Consider the following 19,186-nt stretch of genomic DNA (forward strand, 5'->3'; position numbering starts at 1 on the left):
CAAACTTAGTATTAACATTACACTTACTTTTACTTTCCATAAAATTAATATTACTTTGTATATGAACATAAATAAATTGTGTCTTATCTTTTCTACAAGAAATTGTTTGTTTTTTATTATTTTAGATAATTTAACATTTTAACATTCACAACATTTTGAATTCATAATATAAAATACAAAAACAGAAAAATATATTTACAATTTTTTAAAACCATAACATATACTTAGTAAGTTTAAGATATTTTAATAGTTATTGGTTTTACTTATGTTTACGCATTCATAGTTCGAATTTCATTAATCAATTTTTAGTAGAAAACGTAGGTAATAGTATTATCAACAATATTTCAATATTAATTAATATTATTAAAATGTTATATATGATAACAATATAACATATTGAGTATAAAAAAATAAATAAATTTATTATGTTCTTATAATTAACACAATCTTCGTATTAATATTCTACTTGGACTATCATGAACATGAGGCCCAAAAACGTTTTCTACTTAGTGTAGATTCAGGGAAAGACACTAGATTAGATGTCTTCCGATTTCGGATTGGCAGAATATGCATCATAATTGTATTTAACCAATCAGTACTAACAACATATTTAGTACCTTTCCTTACGATCAACGGTAGTATGGACATTGAAACAAATCATTTGCAATAAAACGAAAATGTAATATCGGAGTAAAGTAGTTTATTTTAAATACAAATACCCAATTAAACGTACTTTAAAAAATAACATTATAAAATTTTTGTGATGAAATTTGTGATAAAATAGTTTTAGTCGAAAAACAAATTACTATGCATATTTTATACACATTTGAGGAATTCCTACCTCAGCGCCGCCTGCGGTACAGTGAAGAATCGCTGGAAAGCTTTTCTATCTAATCTAATGCTATGTTCGTGAACATGGCGGACAGTTCATGAATAGCTTTACGTAAACAAAGTGTAATTTACACTGATTGTATAATTAACGGTGTTTTGTAAATAATAACATTACTTATTATAAATATTAATCACTTATATATATGTAAGAAACAGTAAATAATTTGATTTATATGTGATACTTTGATATTTTTTTTATTAAAAGCTATGAAATTGATGTATACTGTCTGTAATCTACTGTAAGTTCAGAGGATCGATAATTTTTTTTTATCGAACTAACATTATATCAATTCGTCAAATTTTTTAATAATAAAAATGGCTGATTCCGAAGACGAGAGTGATAGAGACATAATGTCTGCAATTAATATGACTGGCTTCTTGTTTGGAAACATCGATGACAATGGTCAACTGGAAGATGATATTCTTGACCCAGAAGCAAAACAACATTTAGCTTCACTTAGTCGTCTTGGCTTGAGCTCGTTTATTCGTGAAATGATGCCAAATGACAATACTACTGAAGAAATGGACGATGAACCTGATAATAAACGCGAAGGAAGAAATCAAATAATCGATGAAAACGATATGAATTATGGTGAAAAATCACCTAATGCTTTTGATTTCTCTGATATCAATGAATTAGCAGACGATGTAAATGAGGATAATAGTATGTACGACAAATGTTTAATACAATGAAGATTATATACATTTTTATATGAAATTTAAATTTTAAGAATAATTTACCTAATTTATCAATTTATTTTCAAATATATAGATACATTTGGTGGAAGAAGTGAAAAAGAAAATGATTACGATGCGGATGATGAAGAAGTTATTAATAAATCTGATACACAATTAATGCCACCTCCTCCAGTGCCAGAGGAGAAGGAAGCACTTACTGCAGAAGAGGCAGAAGCTGCTCGTCAGCGAAAATTAGAAACTCCTCTTGCTTCTATGTTACCATCTAAATATGCCAATGTTGATGTCACCGAATTGTTTCCTGACTTTCGTGCTAATAAAGTATTACGATTTTCAAGATTATTTGGTCCAGGAAAACCTAGTAGTCTTCCACAGATATGGAGGGGCGTTAAAAGACGTCGTAAAAAAAAGCGACATCATGATATTAGAGATTCCGATTCTGGTTCTGACCAAGATGAAAGAAAACCAAAGTTTAAAGTATGTATAGTATATAATTGATGAGTTAATTTGAAAAATAATAGTAGTTTTATCTTTTATAAAAGAATGTTTATATTAGGGTTGGATGATGCAATATGGTTCAGATCCAACTCCAGATATGTGCCGCTCCGATGATGAAACTAAATTACTATTACCAGTAGAAGATAAAGAACAAACTGGCAAAACAGGTGAAAGTGGAGAGAACGGAGATATGGGACCAAAAGTAGCAGATTGGCGGTTTGGGCCTGCTCAGCTTTGGTATGACATGCTTCAAGTTCCAGAAACTGGAGATGGTTTTAATTATGGATTTAAAACTGCAGATAAGGTACTCAATTATGCATATGTATGTTATCTACAAATTAAAATTTGGGTCGTTCAAGAATATCATAGAAAATACTGTTATTGTGTATCTTATAGATGGATGAACACAATAATAAAGAAACTACAGAGGAGTTTTCCGATGATGCATTTTTAATGGTATCGCAATTACATTGGGAAGATGATGTTATATGGAATGGTGATGACATAAAACATAAAGTAAATGATATTACTTTAATATAAAATATTTTATACGATAATATATATAACAGATAGTGTAATTAAGAATGTAATTGTCTTTGCAGGTGTTACAAAAATTAAACAGTAAAAATAATGCTGCTGGATGGGTACCATCTAGCGGAAATAGAACTGCTCAAGCATTTAGTCAACCAGGAAAAGGTGCACCTGTTCCTGTTGCATCGAATATTCGACTTGCTACTTCACAAATTACAACTCCATTACACATGCAATCTCAGAAGAATAAAATGTAAGAAAAGCAAAGAGATTTCTATTATTTTTATATTGAAAAATACATACAGTGTGTTTGTAATATTTGTTTCCTTTTTTACATTTTTAATAGGAACATGAATAAAGGAAATCAGCAACAAACACGGGAAGAAAATTATGATGATACTTGGTATTCCATTTTTCCTGTAGAAAATGAAGAACTGGTATATGGATTGTGGGAGGAAGAAGTTATTTGGGATCCTGAGAATATGAAAAAGATTCCAAAGCCAAAAATTCTTACTTTGGATCCAAACGATGAAAACATTGTTCTTGGTATCCCTGATGACATAGATCCAGCATTGCTTCATAAAGATAACGGACCTCAACCAAAAGTGAAAATACCCCATCCACATGTTAAAAAGAGTAAATTATTACTAGGAAAAGCTGGAGTTATTAATGTTTTAGAAGAAGATACCCCACCACCGCCACCGAAGTCACCTGACAGAGATCCATTTAATATTTCGAACGACACGTAAGTTAATTTTGTAATAGCGAAAGTAATTTTAATTTTGTGATTTATATTTTTTGGTATTTTATCACTATTGGTTGAAAAGTTGGGCAAATTTGTCTATTTCCTACATTTATCACTAAATGACTTGTTAACGTTGTTAATTCAGTTAGTTTTAACCGCTTCACAACCGCTTTTGTGAGAATCCACGGACGGAATATTTCGTTCGTAGTTATTAAACGGTTAATGGCGATTTCGCCAGCACTATTTTTCAATTTTCCTTTTTGTAATCTTTTATTTAATGTTTCAAATTATACGAATAATCGATTAATGTATTAGAAATATGGTTGTACGTCTGGAATTCTTGACGAGAGTTTTAGAAACACAGTTATATTCTTTATATAAACGCTCAGTGGAGCCACAAATCATTTTATTTTAATTGTATTAGAACTATAGTTTTCGTCGATTTTTAGATACTACATGCCAAGGTCATCAGAAACTACATTAAGGTTAAAAGTTGGCGGTGGAAATCTAATACAGCATAGCACACCAGTAGTAGAACTACGCGTTCCATTTGTTCAAACGCATATGGGACCTTTACGACTTCGAAATTTTCATAGACCACCTTTACGGAGATTTAGTTATGGTCCACTTGCGCATCCTGGCCCTCATTCTGTTTTGCCGTTATTGAAACATATCAAAAAGAAAGCTAAAGTGCGTATTATTTTTTACTACTGTATTTGTTAAATACGAACAAAAATTATATGTAATGTCTACGCATTAGCAAAGAGAACAAGAAAGAATTGCATCCGGCGGAGGAGATGTCTTTTTCATGAGAACTCCCGAAGACTTAACTGGTAAAGATGGTGAACTGGTACTCGTCGAATTCTCGGAAGAGCATCCGCCATTAATGAATCAAGTAGGAATGTGCTCCAAAGTGAAAAATTATTATAAAAGAAAGGCTGGTAAAGATCAAGGACCACAGAAATATAAATATGGTGAAACTGCTTACGCACACACCAGTCCGTTCCTTGGAATTCTTACACCGGGTCAAAGTATACAAGCAATCGAAAATAATATGTACAGAGCACCGATCTACGAACACCGAATTCCAGAGACAGACTTCCTAGTTATTAGGACGAGGTATTGTAATAAGATTTAAAAAACATTTTTTTATTTTGATTTGTTATATTATATTTGTATGTAGGCAGCAATATTACGTCCGAGAAATGGATGCCATATTCGTTGCTGGACAAGAGTGTCCACTTTATGAAGTGCCGGGCCCTAATTCCAAGAGAGCTAACAATTTTGTGAGGGACTTTTTGCAAGTTTTCATATACAGATTATTTTGGAAATCGCGAGATACACCTCGGCGTATTAAAATGGACGACATTAAAAAAGCATTTCCCTCGCATAGCGAAAGTAGCATTAGAAAACGCTTGAAGCTGTGTGCCGATTTCAAGAGGACAGGTATTTACGTATACAAATAAATTTTTACAAATACAGTTTAATAAATTATAGTTTAATGAATGTATTGAAATTTTTTATATTAGGTATGGATTCTAATTGGTGGGTAATAAAGCCGGACTTTAGATTACCAACCGAAGAGGAAATTAGAGCAATGGTATCTCCAGAACAATGTTGCTCATACTTTAGTATGGTTGCGGCAGAGCAACGGTTAAAAGATGCTGGTTATGGTGAAAAGTTCCTTTTTACTCCTCAAGATGACGATGATGAAGAGATGCAATTAAAAATGGACGATGAAGTTAAAGTTGCACCTTGGAATACAACACGAGCATACATTCAAGCTATGAAAGGCAAATGCCTATTACAATTGGCAGGACCAGCAGATCCAACAGGTTGTGGCGAAGGATTCTCTTATGTTAGAGTTCCAAATAAACCAACAATTAGTAAGGTAAACATTCAATGTATTAGAATTACTTTGTACTATTTCAAATGTTATTGAACATAACAAAGGGAAATATTTTATTGATCAAAATTTGATATCTTTCCATTCAAAAAAGATCGGTTACGAAATTTTATATGTATCTTCGCGTTTGTTTTGTTTTATATCTCAGGAACATTGTAATGTCATTCAATTTTTACAAAATTTGACGAAGAATTTGATGTTGGGAGATATTGCCATAACGATGTTTTTTTATCTTATTCTACGTAAAAGTATTTTTCAAATGACAATAATTTGGGCATTTTTTAATTTTGTATATTTCTAAAAACAAAAATAAGTTTTAAAGTAGAAAAATGCGTTTATGTGTACATAAATTTCAATAACAAAAGATGTATCCCTGTGATGTTAAAATATTCGGTTAAAAATTGTTACTTAAAAGCAAGAAAATTGATACATTATAAACTAATACTGGTAAAGTTTTACAACAACGTTACTAGCTTTTTCGTATATATAAATAGTTCTCAATTTACATAAGCAATACGTAATTACATAAGCTAATGAAATATTGGTACTATATGCTTAATTTTTTTTTTTTTTGTTAATATAAATCAGGAAGAACAAGAAGCTCAACCAAAGAGGACTGTGACTGGAACTGATGCCGATTTAAGAAGACTGTCGTTAAATAATGCCAAAGCGTTGCTTCGTAAATTTGGTGTGCCCGAAGAAGAAATTAAAAAATTATCCCGATGGGAGGTCATAGACGTAGTTAGAACATTATCCACGGAAAAGGCTAAAGCTGGAGAGGAGGGTATGACAAAATTCTCGCGAGGTAATCGATTTTCCATTGCCGAGCATCAAGAGAGGTACAAAGAAGAATGTCAAAGGATTTTTGATTTGCAAAATCGCGTCTTGTCCTCCAACGAAGTGCTAAGTACTGACGAAGGCGAGAGCTCGGAAGAAGATAGTTCTGATATAGAAGAAATGGGTAAAAATATAGAAAATATGCTTTCTAATAAGAAAACAAGCACCCAGTTATCTCTTGAGCGAGAAGAGCAACAGCGGCATGAATTGCGAAAGATGTTAATGGGCGAAGTTCAAGAGCAAGAAAAGAAGAGTAAAGAGAAAAAGAAAGACGACGAAGAAGATAGTCCTATAAATAATTTTAATGCACAGCAGGGTAGGGTTCTTAAGATTTATCGGACGTTTAGAAATCCGGAAGGAAAGGAATTTAAAAGAGTGGAATTTGTTAGAAAGCCAGCAGTAATAGACACGTATATAAAAATTAGGAATTCTAAAGATGAAACGTTCATCAAACAATTCGCGACTCTCGACGAGGCGCAGAAAGAAGAAATGAAAAGGGAGAAAAGAAGAATTCAGGAACAATTACGTAGAATCAAGAGAAATCAAGAACGAGAACGTATGATTGGTGGTCTAATGGCAGGAAATAACGTATCATCGCATAATATATTCGACCGTAGTAATACCAATATTCCAATCACTACATCCTCAAACAGTATCCTTCCTTTCTGTAATTCTTTCCAATCTACTTCTCCTGCTTCTAAACACCCTAAACCTGAAGTATCTCCTTCCAAACGTAAGAAACCTAAACTTAAACCAGACCTTAAATTAAAATGCGGTGCTTGCGGTAATGTGGGCCATATGCGTACAAATAAAGCCTGTCCCTTGTATCAGAATAGTATAACTACAGCGCCAGTGAATGTTGCAATGACTGAAGAACAAGAAGAAGAAATTGAAAAGCAACTTAATACGGATGATCAGGATCTTGTCAATGTAGATGGAACTAAAGTAAAATTATCATCTAAATTGATTAAGGTAATTTATTTGTTTAATTACTTTAACCAAGTATCTGCTTAAATGATATGTTACTTGATAGCTTTATTTTGTTAAGCATGCTGAGGAAATGAAAAGGCGTACGTTATTATTGAAAGTGCCCAAAGAGGCTGTAAACTCGAAAAAACGAAGGAGAGCTACTGGAGATGATCACTGTGATTACCTTAAACGACAACAGAGACCTGCTAATAGACGTAGAACTGATCCTGTCGTTGTCATGTCTACAATGTTAGAAAGTATACTTAATGAAATGAGAGATTTGCCTGATGTTCAGCCTTTCTTGTTTCCCGTTAATGCTAAAGTACGTTCATTTTTATGAAAAATTTATTATAATTATATAATTAGAATTTATTTACTAATTTTATGAATTCCTTGCATTAGGCTGTTCCTGATTATCATAAAATTATACAAAGACCTATGGATTTACAAACTATACGCGAAAACTTGAGATTAAAGAAATACCAAAGTCGAGAAGAATTTTTGGCCGATGTCAATCAAATTGTAGAAAATTCAACATTATACAATGGATCAAAAAGTTCATTAACAGTAGCAGCTAAACGTATGTTAGAGACTTGCGTAGAAAGGCTCGGTGAAAAGGAGGATCGTCTAATGAGATTAGAGAAAGCAATTAATCCTTTGCTTGACGACAATGATCAAGTTGCCCTTACGTTCATTTTGGACAATGTAGTTAATAATAAATTGAAATCTATGACGGAAGCTTGGCCATTCTTGAAACCAGTAAATAAAAAGTTGGTGAAGGATTACTACACTGTTATCAAAAGACCTATGGATTTAGAGACTATATCAAAAAAAGTATCTGGTAGGTTAATACGCATTGTTGAGAGCTCGGTGATGCAATCTGTGGCACCGCTGTAGCTCTTTCTGCACGTCTGGTGATATGCAAGTTGTTGAGTTTGTGTGGACTGTAGCTCCATGAACTCTCTCTTTCTCGTTCGTTGTGCGTTGCGCCGTGTAGTGTTGTTCGTACAACTTTTTGTGTTTGTCTGTTTTTATATGTCAAGTGTCGCGTCTTATATGCTAATGCAAGAAGCCAGCCGCAGCCAATCAGAACCTTTTTCGTTCAGGATTGGTGCGCTGGTACTTCTTGCATTTCGCGCTCGCGAGGGTGGACCGCGCGTCCCAGGTATCGGTCAGGGTTAGGTCGCGCGGTCGCTCGAGCGGACCCTTTATGACGGCTATTATGATATTTCATTTACAATAACACTAAAGCCATTTACGTTAATGGCTTGTAGCGTTAATGTAAACGCCGAATTGCTGTCATAAATGGAACGGCATGTTTCGCAACGCAACACGCATTATTATTGATATTTAATGATTTTTAAATATATTTTAACTATCTTTATTTGATTATTTTATTTCAGCACATAAATACCACAATAGGCATGAATTTCACAGAGATATTGAACAGATTCTGGAAAATTGTACTATATATAATGGAAAAGATTCTGTGTATACACACAAAGCAGAATTACTTGTAAAAGTTTGCAAAGAAACATTAGACGAGGTAATTACGCAAACATTTTACTTATATGATTATTCTATTTAATTAAATTGTGTTTTAAACCATAACTAATATCTTACAGTATGATGAACACCTAATGCAATTGGAAAATAACATACTACTAGTACAAAAACGGGCAATGGAACAAGCAGATATAGATCCTTTATGGCTTGGTCCGGAGGAAGAGAATTATACCATTGTAGAACCAGAATTTAGAGGGGTATTATTTTTATATTCATTAGAATTTTCTTTTTTTTTATTATCACAAGAAATTTCATCAATTTTATGATACTTTGTACAGAGTCAAACGAGTTCACCAGAGAATCCATTTGGAAAGTCGAATATGGATGATTTTGATTTTGTGGATGTAGAAGGAGATTTGGAGGGCGATGGTAGTAGAAGTGCAAATTCGAAGAAAAAAGATGTCCTCGAAGAAGGTATAAAGAAACATTACGAAATTTTTATTGAACTTATATACTTATTTTAACTTTGGTATATGTTTAATATCAATTTATTTAATTTTAGATCTACAATTCTCCAGTGAAGACGAATTCGATGAGGTTCCATTTGGTACTGATGAACAATCCGAAAATGCTGAGATTGATACACTTGAACTGAATGAAGTTCGAGAAAGTGGAGTGGTATTGGCGGATGATGACAGTCAGCAGGCAGCAGAAGCAATGGTTCAATTGGGTAATGTCGGTTTTTATATGGCGGATCAACAATTGCTTCAGCAAGGTTGGTAGTATACGAAATGGTATATTGGATATGTCGGTTGAATTTACAAGTCGTATTCTTTCTATTATAGATGAAAGTATGGATGTCGATCCAAATTATGATCCTTCAGACTTTTTACTAGCTGGTTTACCAGCAAGGGATGAGAAAGGTCAAAATAAGATACAAGATGATTTGGCTGTATCCGAAAGCGACGATGATGTAGAAAATAATGCACAACAAAAACAAAAAATGCCACAATTATCGCAACCGGAGGAGGATGTCGGTGGCGACTTATGGTTCTAAGAATTTCTTATTTGTTTTAAACAATAATATTGTTCTATAGTTTATTTCTTAAATCAAAAAGCTTATGTATAATATTACAATATGTAACGAAAAATGAAATATTTATTTTTCATAGAAATAATTGAATTTCAATATTTGAAATTAGGTAAATTGTGTATAATTTGAATTTGTAAAAAGTAGAAGATATTATCTAGATTTTTCAATGCATATCTATGAATATTAATGTATACATATATGTAAATATATAACGAAAGATTATTTCTTAAGTTCTACACATACATTTATATAACTTGTTTTTTTTATCTAGGATAAAGAAGTATAAAGTTTATGAAAAGATAGTTTTATAATATAATACAGAAAAATATTGTATTTTTTTATATACTGAAGACATATATAAAAACTACATATTCAGTTGTATTTACCGAAAACATGTTTCTAACCAAAATTACGTTTGTAATGTTTTCTACCATTTAGTAATGCTTTCAGACCAAAAACTGAAAACCAAAATAGAATATTTACATACTGTATGTTCCACTATGCTTTCACATTCGCTACGAGATCAGGATAAAATATTAAACAATATAATAACTGTAACAAAATATGCATTACAAGAACAACTACTAACTTATGAACCTAACGCCATCATTATATGTACGCTTAAACTTTTGTTATATTATAACGAAAATTTATCCCATACTGAAAACATATGCGAATGGAAACGTCGGAAAAAACGGCGGCTTGCAAAAGAGTGTTATGACAGTTTATTACAAATATACATTCCCGAAAAATCAAAGGAAATTCTTGAAGCAGTACTTAATATGATTTATAAAGATAAGCTTTGGGAGTTTGAAACCTTTTGTTTCGAAATTATGTGCAGTCTATTGGAATATGGTGTTAGCGGAGCATTAATGATCCATACAATATGGGACAAAATTGAAGCCCCAAATATGAATATAGAAGACTCAAGAAGAATTATAAGAATATTATATGAATTGTTAGATGTTTATACCTGGCCAGATACTCATGATACTGTAGTAGTCATAAGAAGAATTCTGAACCTTTTTTACATCAGTGTAACTACTACACAATCGAATATCAATTCTATACCATATGCGATGCTCAAGAAGGGTTTAGAGGTTTGCATTATAAATATGGTCAAACATATATGCAATGACCATCTTCTTATAATAGTGCAGTATATGTGTTCGTGGGCTATCGAGAAAGGAATGACGGATGAAATTATCTTAGAATTTGGTAGTACGCTTGAATATACAGCTTATATGCACGAAGTGACTCTATATGAAAAAACCTTAACGCCAAAGATATTTCCATTGTTGATGGAAATGATAGGATCAAAAAGTAAAATAACAAGTTTACTGGGTAACAGAGTTATACAATATTTACTCGATAGACAAGAAAATAAACTGAATTTTGACACACCTAAAATATTCTTTGAGAATACCCAGTTCGATCTTACGATAGGCGAATGTCTTAATGAAGATAAATTGTTTTGCAAACTTCATCGGGAAATCTTGCACGATAATCTTTTAAAGAGTATTATAAATCATTGCTCGTCGCGTATGAATTTGGAAACAACATATTGTACAATTTGTCTGATCGCGATAGAAGTACCATGCGGGTTTACAGCAGCAGCTCTAGTTTGTCTTATAATGAATTTGCAAGATTTGACTTTAAAACAACAGAAAAATCTTCACGAAGTATCTTACCACATGCATGCTATAGTAATAGCAATTATGTCTCTTTTATGTTGGATTCATAAAGCCAGAGTATTTTACGAATACGTAAACAAAATTATGTTGGAAAGGGCGCAATGGGCGCCACACTTAAATCCGCCTATACAGTCTCAATATAATTTTGCGGCACATCATATTCTTTGGGATAAACCAGATTTATTTTTCGTAGATTGGGAAGCTCGTTACGGCTTATGGAAATGTTTTCGTTTACGTGAAAATGAGGATGATTCACAGGATATATAAACATGTATATGTATATTGAATACTACACTATGTAACTTCGTAATCAGTAACAAATAAATTTAATATTATTAAATACTTGGAATTTATATTAAATTTATATTAGATTTTATATTAAATATTATTAGATTGCTATTATATGTACTTTCAATGGATTTATTTTAATAATCGAATACAAATATAAAGTATGATTGTAAATAATAATAATTTCATTTATTAGTAGTACTAATTTTTTCTTTATTTCTTCAAGATTTACTTTTAATTTATAAATTAAAAATACGATTTTATATATTTGTATAATTATAAAAATGAAATTATGAAATCAGAATAAACAAATACTGTCATCAACAAGATGGCTGTATTTCAATATTTACCATATAGTGCATTTCATAATTCTACACATTAAAGAAAGAACAATAATTATCAATAGTATTAAAGTATTCGTTTAAAAGGTATCTTTTTACACGTAGCGATATTTTATGTAAGAAAATGTTAGTACAAACAAAATCTGTTCACGACTGAAAGGCGCGACAATTTATCTCGAATAATTCATATGTTCGTCCATCTTACACCGCTCTAAACACTTTTTGATTCGTGAAATATTTGTTTTGTAAACTATAAATTGTAATTTAGAGTTTGACATGAACTGTTTAGAAACCAATGAAACGTTCTTTTGCAGTTCCCCAAAAATCAAAGGGAAAGTGGTGACAATGAAATTAAATTGAACTATTTAAACGTAATTCGAATTACAACTAAATAAAATCGTATTGTTTACATAACGATTGAACTACAGTGTCCGCTGGATTGTTTTCGTTAGATCTTAAATTGCATTTTAATAAAGGTTAATTTTTTAAATAAATTAAACGTTTACCATTCCTTCACTACTAGCATTATCTTTTTATAGTGACAATCAATCATTTTCGAAAATTAAAAAATTGTATAAAATACTTATTACTGCGCAATTGTTAATAACTAATTTAGTATACATGAAATGCAATAAGTTAACAATTTGTACATAATACACATGTATTAATTTGTTTGTTGGTTTCTGTTTCTTTATTGATTTAAAAATTTCTTTCTATAGACACAATGTCCGGAGAACAGTTTTCACTAGTTTGGAATAGTTTCCCAAGAAATTTGTCATCTGGATTATATACGTTATTGACTGATGAACAGTTAGTCGATGTAACGTTAGCTGCAGAAGGTCAAATATTACGTGCACATAAATTAATATTGTCAGTTTGTAGTACATACTTTAGAGAACTCTTTAAGGTATATTTCAATTTATTTATTAAAAATTTATTACTGTTAACGTTATGGCATTAAAATTCTTGCAATGATGTAGGGAAATTCGTGTAAACATCCAATTGTGATTTTAAAAGATGTCAACTATCGTGATTTATCGGCAATGCTTCATTTTATGTATCAAGGAGAAGTTAATATTAAACAGGAAGATATAGCAAGCTTTCTAAAAGTAGCGGAAACCTTGCAAATAAAGGGTTTGACTACAGAAACCGAAGAGGTACGTTAATTAAAATCTGACATTTCAATTGTACAATGTAACAATCTATTTTTTACATTGCAGAAGCTTGAGGAATCTTTGACAAAAAATGTACAATTGGATCAGCTATTTAGTTCAAAGAAGAGTAATATTAATTCTGTCGTATCAGATTTAAATGTTTCTGCTTTTGAAAATCCAAACCAATTAATAGAAAAGGATCAACAATCTGAGAAACAAGATGTTTCATCGAAAGAAGAGCTATACGATAAGGAATTAATAGAAAACAATACAATCATCGACAATGTATGTTGTCATCAAGACTCTACCTCTGATTCAGTTTACAATATACAAGATATGCAAGCGGCACGGGACAATAGTTGTAGAAGTATAGAAACACAAAGTAACGAAGAGGAACCATTAGACTGTACAGCTGACGTTGGTCATTCGGAAACACCTAAACACGAACCACTGGATTACACACTCGACGTGGATTTAGAAACAGGATATAAAACATATTTGCCTAATGAATCAGTTTATAAACCTGAAGAAAGCCTGCAAAGAAAAGGTATTAATCGCATATCCTCTATCTGTATAAAAATTAAACAGAATTATGTAATTAGTAGGCTAATAACTACAAAGACGTCATTTGGAGGCAAAAAGTACTATGTTTGTTGAGCGAGTGTATACTTCAAAATGAGACAATTAAAATTAGCCAAGTGGCTGTACAGATACTGGCAGCTTTATTGGCTGTAAAAGATTTGACACACTCAACTACTATCATCGATGGATGTGCACAATATTAAAGCCAGTTTATAACATGTTTGGTCGTAAAAAGTTTTTCAGCATATATGCATATTATATAAAGAACAAATTAATTGTTCGATGAATTCAATTACATGTTTGCATGCTTACATTATTGGGTGTTTCAAATCTAAATTTCATAATCGTACACAATTACACAGTTATGTTTCATAGTTATATAATAGTAAATGTTTAATAAAATAAACAATATTGTATTTTACAGATTTTATACCAGATATGCAATTAATTCCCTACAATCAGAATACACAAACTCAACCATTTGGTATGTATTTTAATCATTCCTTTTTCATTTGAATTTATTTTCCGCATTTAATAAATAAATATATGTAAATTTATGAAAAGAATAAATATGACAACAGTCCATATTTATCAGTTTTGTAATCAGCCTGATTTATTATTCATTTTTACTATTAATCAAATTATTTGTATATACGATATACGAAAAAAACATTAGTTTTCGTATTGATTGGTATTTATTTATTTATTTCTATTCATTAGGTTTGAGCAATGTGACTGGCCTTCAAAGTGAATTTACATATGAGACTGGTTGCCATGGTAAAGGTAGACGTACTATTAAAGGTATCTCTAATAATACTCTACCTTTGGAAACAACTTTGCGCGTTGTATCCGAGCTGGGACCAACATTGCGAATGGAGAGGGGCAAAGTTATTCGAATGTATTCGTGTCCATGGTGTCTTCGTCATTTCACGCGTAAGGAGAATCTCAAACTTCATGTTCGTTACATTCACGGCCCGCTTGAAAGTCTGACGTGTAAGCTTTGTGGTAATAAATATAAAAATAGTAACAGTTTACGTGTACATTCGTATCTCTATCATAATGCTAAACGGGATAAGCATAGTAAGCCGCTTGTAGATGGCGACGTATGAAATTAAGAAGACAAGAGAAAAGAAAAATGACACTAACGTTCACAACATATGTTCTGTTGCGTTATATCGGAAATGTAGTGATACGTACAGTGTATGTATAGTATATGCTATACCATTGGCACAATTTTATTTATAGACAACGAAGGTTCTAATTATCGCGCATTATCAACAACGGAATTTACGAAATCATTTAATGGTCGTGATCCACCTAATCCCTCCGCCTGATTTGATTATTAGGTAATTTGAAAGCTCTATAATTTAGAGGAACGCATTATTCTCTTAATTAATTAGGGAGTTTACTTTGCAAGCGTTAGGAACTACGAACAATAACATATTTTATATAAAACAGGTTACTTTTTAAAAGAAATCGATTGTACATATACATATGTATATTGATATACCATTTTGTAAATATACATTTTTAATAAAATAAACTGACTGAGATCATCCAGTATTTGTACTTATTTCCTTTAAATTATTCGAGCGTCGTGCAAATACTGTATTTAAGTGCCACCAAAGAAGACTAGCATTTTATTTGTCATAAATACATATTTAAATGTACTTGATATTACGCGATGCAACGATATCGTGCACTAGTTTACGAGATGTATCCAGAGATCTGTCGTTTTTTCTCGTCCACGAGAATTTAATGGAGAATCATAAAATGGTAAACTTTTCGTACCACTTTGGACACGTTTCATTTATGCTTTCCTGGACTTCTGCTTTTGGCGCGTTACACTTATTCTCATGTATTTAAAATTATGAAACCTCTGAATTAAAATCTGACCACGAATCTGGTCACTTTTGTTTCAGGCACCGGACGTTTCCTCGCCACGACGAACAATGTTGAAAAGATCTCATCGAAACTGGTACAATGCACTCGCGAGGTGTCGATCGATCAACGCAACATGCTCTTACATCCTTTTATAGTATACTTAATTTTGCTGCTTTTAACTATTCAGTATAATACATATTGAAATATTAAAATCACAACGATCCCGTAGCGCAACGTAACGCTCAAACAAACACTGTTACATTGATACGCGTCAGAGGCTGTGTCATTATCAGTTCGTTCGTTTTTTCTATCTACGAACTGTTACGAGGGGTGAAGGAAACTGGCTACAGAGATGAGATCATGAGAACTTTTCTTGGGTTGTGGACAGGAATTTTTTCTTATTGAAATAGTAGGTCTGATGAAATATTCCGGTATTTTATTCGTTCGTTATTTTTGGTATTGTAATGTGAACAAATAATGAAGCCAATGATACAATTATTATCTACGATTGTTAACTGTTTTTTAGGCAGAAGAGAAATTTGCATTTTTTATTGAAAATATTGGGAATCTTTGAATATTTTATCGTTTAAACAATGTTGCAATACCGATACGGACGACAATTCGATGGTTTCGAGTCAGGAAACTAAGGTGAATGACTAATTTACTTTTCAATCTAAATCGTGAAATTAATGGAGGATCTTTTATCTTCTTTTTGATGATGCGAATACGTGAGATAAATTGGGTAGTGAAATCGTATATTATTTGATTTTACAGGGAAAAATTTTAATGGGAGATTCTAGAGGCCAAAATAAGGCGAAAATCAAGAATACCAATTTGTTGATAGAGGCTTCGTTAAAAAGTTATTAACGTTTAAAGTTCAGTCTGTAGAACGCGTACGCGTGATAGTGGTTCTCACTCAGAAAATTGTAAGGCTGTTGATACGTCGGTAAGTAGAGTTTCTGAGTGAGAACCACTATCGTCTGCACGCCAATTGTTCGCAGATTGCCGTTCTACACGCGGAACTTTAAACGTTAATAACTTTTTAACGAAGCCTCGATCAACAAATTGACATTCTTGATTTTCGTCTTATTTTGGCCTCTAGAATCTCCCATTTACTTCTGTAAAAGAAGTATTGGAGAATGAAATAAGAGAAAAGGATAATAAAAAACGCATAAAAATAGAAAGAGGACAATTGTGTAAATCGCTGATGCAAGAAAATAATGCAAATAGAAAGGGTTGCGGGCAAATAAAAATTGCATGGACAAGGAAAAATACAATAAAAAATCAACGAAAATAATTAATAATAATAAGATGAATTTAAATCAAAATAAGAGTTATTCTTTGTTTAATGTGCCTCTATTTTTTAAAGTCTGAAACATGCATTCAGTATACATATGTCTTGTAAGAAACAACCTCGTTTAAAATGCGGTAAAGATACTCAAAATTATATATCTATTAACTGTTGTTCAGGATTAGACAGTAATTAATTTTGTCATTACTTAAGTTTAGATTCAAGTTTAAATAAAAATATTTTGTTTATACATACAGGGTGTTCGGCCACCCTTGGGAAAAATTTTAATGGGAGATTCTAGAGGCCAAAATAAGGCGAAAATCAAGAATACCAATTTGTTGATCGAGGATTCGTTAAAAAGTTATTAAAAAATTAAATTAAAAAATTTTAAATCATTCTAAAAAAATTATTTTCTGTTGTAAGGGTCGATTACTATCATTATTGGTCATTACGCATACTCCCGAAATCCTACCCATTTTCGAGAAAAAAATTCGAGTAGATGGACAAATTTTTCGACAAAATTGAAAAATTTCAAATCGTTCTGAAAAAATTATTTTCTGTTGTAAGGGTCGATTACTATCATTATTGGTCATTACGCATACTCCCGAAATCCTACCCACTTTCGAGAAAAAAATTCGAGTAGATGGACAAATTTTTCGACAAAATTGAAAAATTTCAAATCGTTCTGAAAAAATTATTTTCTGTTGTAAGGGTCGATTACTATCATTATTGGTCATTATGCATACTCCAGAAATCCTACGGATATTTGAGAAAAAAATTCCTTAGCGAAAATCTAATGTGAGGCCAGAAATGCTTTCCTGATTTCATGCATCTTTAACATGTCATAACTTCTGAACGGATTGAAGGATTTTAATATTTAGAAAAGCAATCAATGCGTATTGAAGTAGAGAATATGTAGAAATTTCAAAAATATTGGAAAAGTTGCTCCTTGATCCCGTAAAATGTGAAAAACTCCATAAAAATGGTCCTATTTTCTAACGAGCATAACTCCTACAATAGTGAACGTATCTCATTGAAATTTAGTAGCAAACTAGAGCTCATGGGTACCTACAAAAAAGTATTACACAATTTATCTGTAGAGCGTCAAACAAAATTATTAAAAATGAAAAACGAATTTTTAAGAAAAATCAACCAGAGGGTAGGTGCTGAAATTCGGCGAAAAAAAAAAATATCAAATCGTTATGGAAAAATTATTTTCGGTTGCGGGGGTCAATTACAATCATTTTTTGTTAATAAACACATCTCCGAAATCCTACCCACTTTCGAGAAAAAAATTCAGTACAGTCGGAACTTCAAACGTTAATAACTTTATAACGAAGCCTCCATCAAGAAATTGGTATTCTTGATTTTCGTCTTATTTTGGCCTCTAAAATCTCCCCTTACAATTTTTCCCAGGGGTGGTCGAACACCCTGTATATGTCGTGACTTCATCATTCAAATATTTTCAAAATTTTGTAATGTATTCTCTTTAATTTTTATTTGTGGTGTTTAAAGATAAAGGAATATATTTAAGAATACTTTTTATTAAGTTGGCGATTCAAATAGCAAAAATTGAAAATTAAGAAGCTACTGCTGGCCAATATTATTAGTTCACTTTATTTTTGGTTCGTTTATTGTTACGACTAGAGTTGCTGCTTTTTTTTATTGCAGAATTCTATAAAAATAAGCAAAAGATAAATGGTGTAAAATTTGGCAATATTTACGTAAACAATGAATTGTTACCCTTTTTAAGAAAAATGCTGTTTGCACGATGGATAAAAGTATAAGTAATAAGTAATAAGTAATAGTAATAAATAATAAAAATAATAAAAAATTGTTCTCAATGGTAGCTGATCCATGACGGTGAATTAATCGAAAAATTCTCGATTTCGTACTGCTTACAAGATTTTCTATCAAGCCTTGATCAATTTCTAGTCACGCAATAACAATTGCTGCTTTTAATTCTTGGACTGTAGAATATCTTTTCTTATTTCTGGATTCATATCTGGAGAACAACTTGTCCATACGAAATTTGAAATTTCTAAGGTCTCTAAGTCAGCATTTTTCTTAAAAAGATTAACAAACCATTAATTATGTAAGTTTTGCAAATTCTTTTTTCATAGGTTTATCTTTCGTGTACTTTTACGTGACATTGCAAAGGGAAATAACAATAGTCCTAACTCCCACAATAATCGAGATAAGAATATACTTATAAATATTGGCCAGCAGCGTAGCAAGCGATAATGCTTTTTAGCCGAGTTAACGAATTTCCCTCCAACG

General features: G+C 31.7%; 3 protein-coding genes across 8 annotated transcripts; all 3 read left to right on the forward strand.

The window, feature by feature from the left end:
• The first annotated feature begins 924 nt into the window (after positions 1-924).
• Taf1 (TATA-box binding protein associated factor 1) lies at positions 925-9,886 on the forward strand. 3 transcript variants are annotated; one of them, XM_076784262.1, is made up of 18 exons: positions 925-1,555; positions 1,664-2,064; positions 2,144-2,389; positions 2,482-2,601; positions 2,688-2,869; positions 2,963-3,361; positions 3,811-4,051; positions 4,122-4,480; positions 4,545-4,807; positions 4,891-5,252; positions 5,856-7,076; positions 7,153-7,395; positions 7,476-7,914; positions 8,477-8,619; positions 8,699-8,836; positions 8,918-9,053; positions 9,142-9,354; positions 9,425-9,886. In XM_076784262.1, exons 1-18 carry the CDS (start codon positions 1,207-1,209, stop codon positions 9,634-9,636), a joined length of 5,667 nt encoding a protein of 1,888 aa, XP_076640377.1. In that variant the 5' UTR covers positions 925-1,206; the 3' UTR covers positions 9,637-9,886. The 3 variants fall into 3 exon arrangements, with proteins under 3 accessions (XP_076640377.1, XP_076640379.1, XP_076640380.1); XM_076784264.1 differs by having other exon boundaries at positions 9,142-9,309; XM_076784265.1 differs by lacking the exon at positions 925-1,555 and having other exon boundaries at positions 1,947-2,064; positions 2,130-2,389; positions 9,425-9,874.
• A 193-nt stretch (positions 9,887-10,079) lies between these two features.
• Positions 10,080-11,633, forward strand: LOC143343095 (uncharacterized). The gene has a single exon (XM_076767645.1). The coding sequence runs from the start codon at positions 10,113-10,115 to the stop codon at positions 11,631-11,633; it is 1,521 nt and encodes a 506-aa protein (XP_076623760.1). The 5' UTR covers positions 10,080-10,112.
• Positions 11,634-11,994: 361 nt separating this feature from the next.
• Positions 11,995-15,980, forward strand: LOC143341793 (uncharacterized). 4 transcript variants are annotated; one of them, XM_076765040.1, is made up of 8 exons: positions 12,336-12,471; positions 12,715-12,902; positions 12,976-13,152; positions 13,216-13,696; positions 14,156-14,215; positions 14,452-14,664; positions 15,654-15,769; positions 15,845-15,980. In XM_076765040.1, the coding sequence occupies exons 2-8, from the start codon at positions 12,720-12,722 to the stop codon at positions 15,878-15,880; spliced, it is 1,266 nt and encodes a 421-aa protein (XP_076621155.1). In that variant the 5' UTR covers positions 12,336-12,471; positions 12,715-12,719; the 3' UTR covers positions 15,881-15,980. The 4 variants fall into 4 exon arrangements, with proteins under 4 accessions (XP_076621136.1, XP_076621145.1, XP_076621155.1 ...); XM_076765021.1 differs by lacking the exons at positions 12,336-12,471; positions 15,654-15,769; positions 15,845-15,980 and adding an exon at positions 11,995-12,121 and having other exon boundaries at positions 14,452-14,850; XM_076765030.1 differs by lacking the exons at positions 12,336-12,471; positions 15,654-15,769; positions 15,845-15,980 and adding an exon at positions 12,020-12,082 and having other exon boundaries at positions 14,452-14,850.
• Positions 15,981-19,186: the final 3,206 nt, after the last annotated feature.

This window comes from Colletes latitarsis, chromosome 1, assembly GCF_051014445.1.
Source record: "Colletes latitarsis isolate SP2378_abdomen chromosome 1, iyColLati1, whole genome shotgun sequence".
NCBI classification, from domain to species: domain Eukaryota; kingdom Metazoa; phylum Arthropoda; class Insecta; order Hymenoptera; family Colletidae; genus Colletes; species Colletes latitarsis.

Bases quoted from the DNA above. Each gene is read 5' to 3' on its own strand.
- Taf1 (XM_076784262.1), top strand. From the start codon at position 1,207: ATGGCTGATTCCGAAGACGAGAGTGATAGAGACATAATGTCTGCAATT. The intron at 2,065-2,143 runs GTATGTATAGTA...TGTTTATATTAG, and splicing joins AAAGAAAACCAAAGTTTAAA to GGTTGGATGATGCAATATGG. The intron at 7,396-7,475 runs GTACGTTCATTT...TCCTTGCATTAG, and splicing joins TGTTTCCCGTTAATGCTAAA to GCTGTTCCTGATTATCATAA.
- LOC143343095 (XM_076767645.1), top strand. From the start codon at position 10,113: ATGCTTTCAGACCAAAAACTGAAAACCAAAATAGAATATTTACATACT.
- LOC143341793 (XM_076765021.1), top strand. From the start codon at position 12,720: ATGTCCGGAGAACAGTTTTCACTAGTTTGGAATAGTTTCCCAAGAAAT. The intron at 12,903-12,975 runs GTATATTTCAAT...GCAATGATGTAG, and splicing joins ACTTTAGAGAACTCTTTAAG to GGAAATTCGTGTAAACATCC. The intron at 14,216-14,451 runs GTATGTATTTTA...TCTATTCATTAG, and splicing joins TACACAAACTCAACCATTTG to GTTTGAGCAATGTGACTGGC.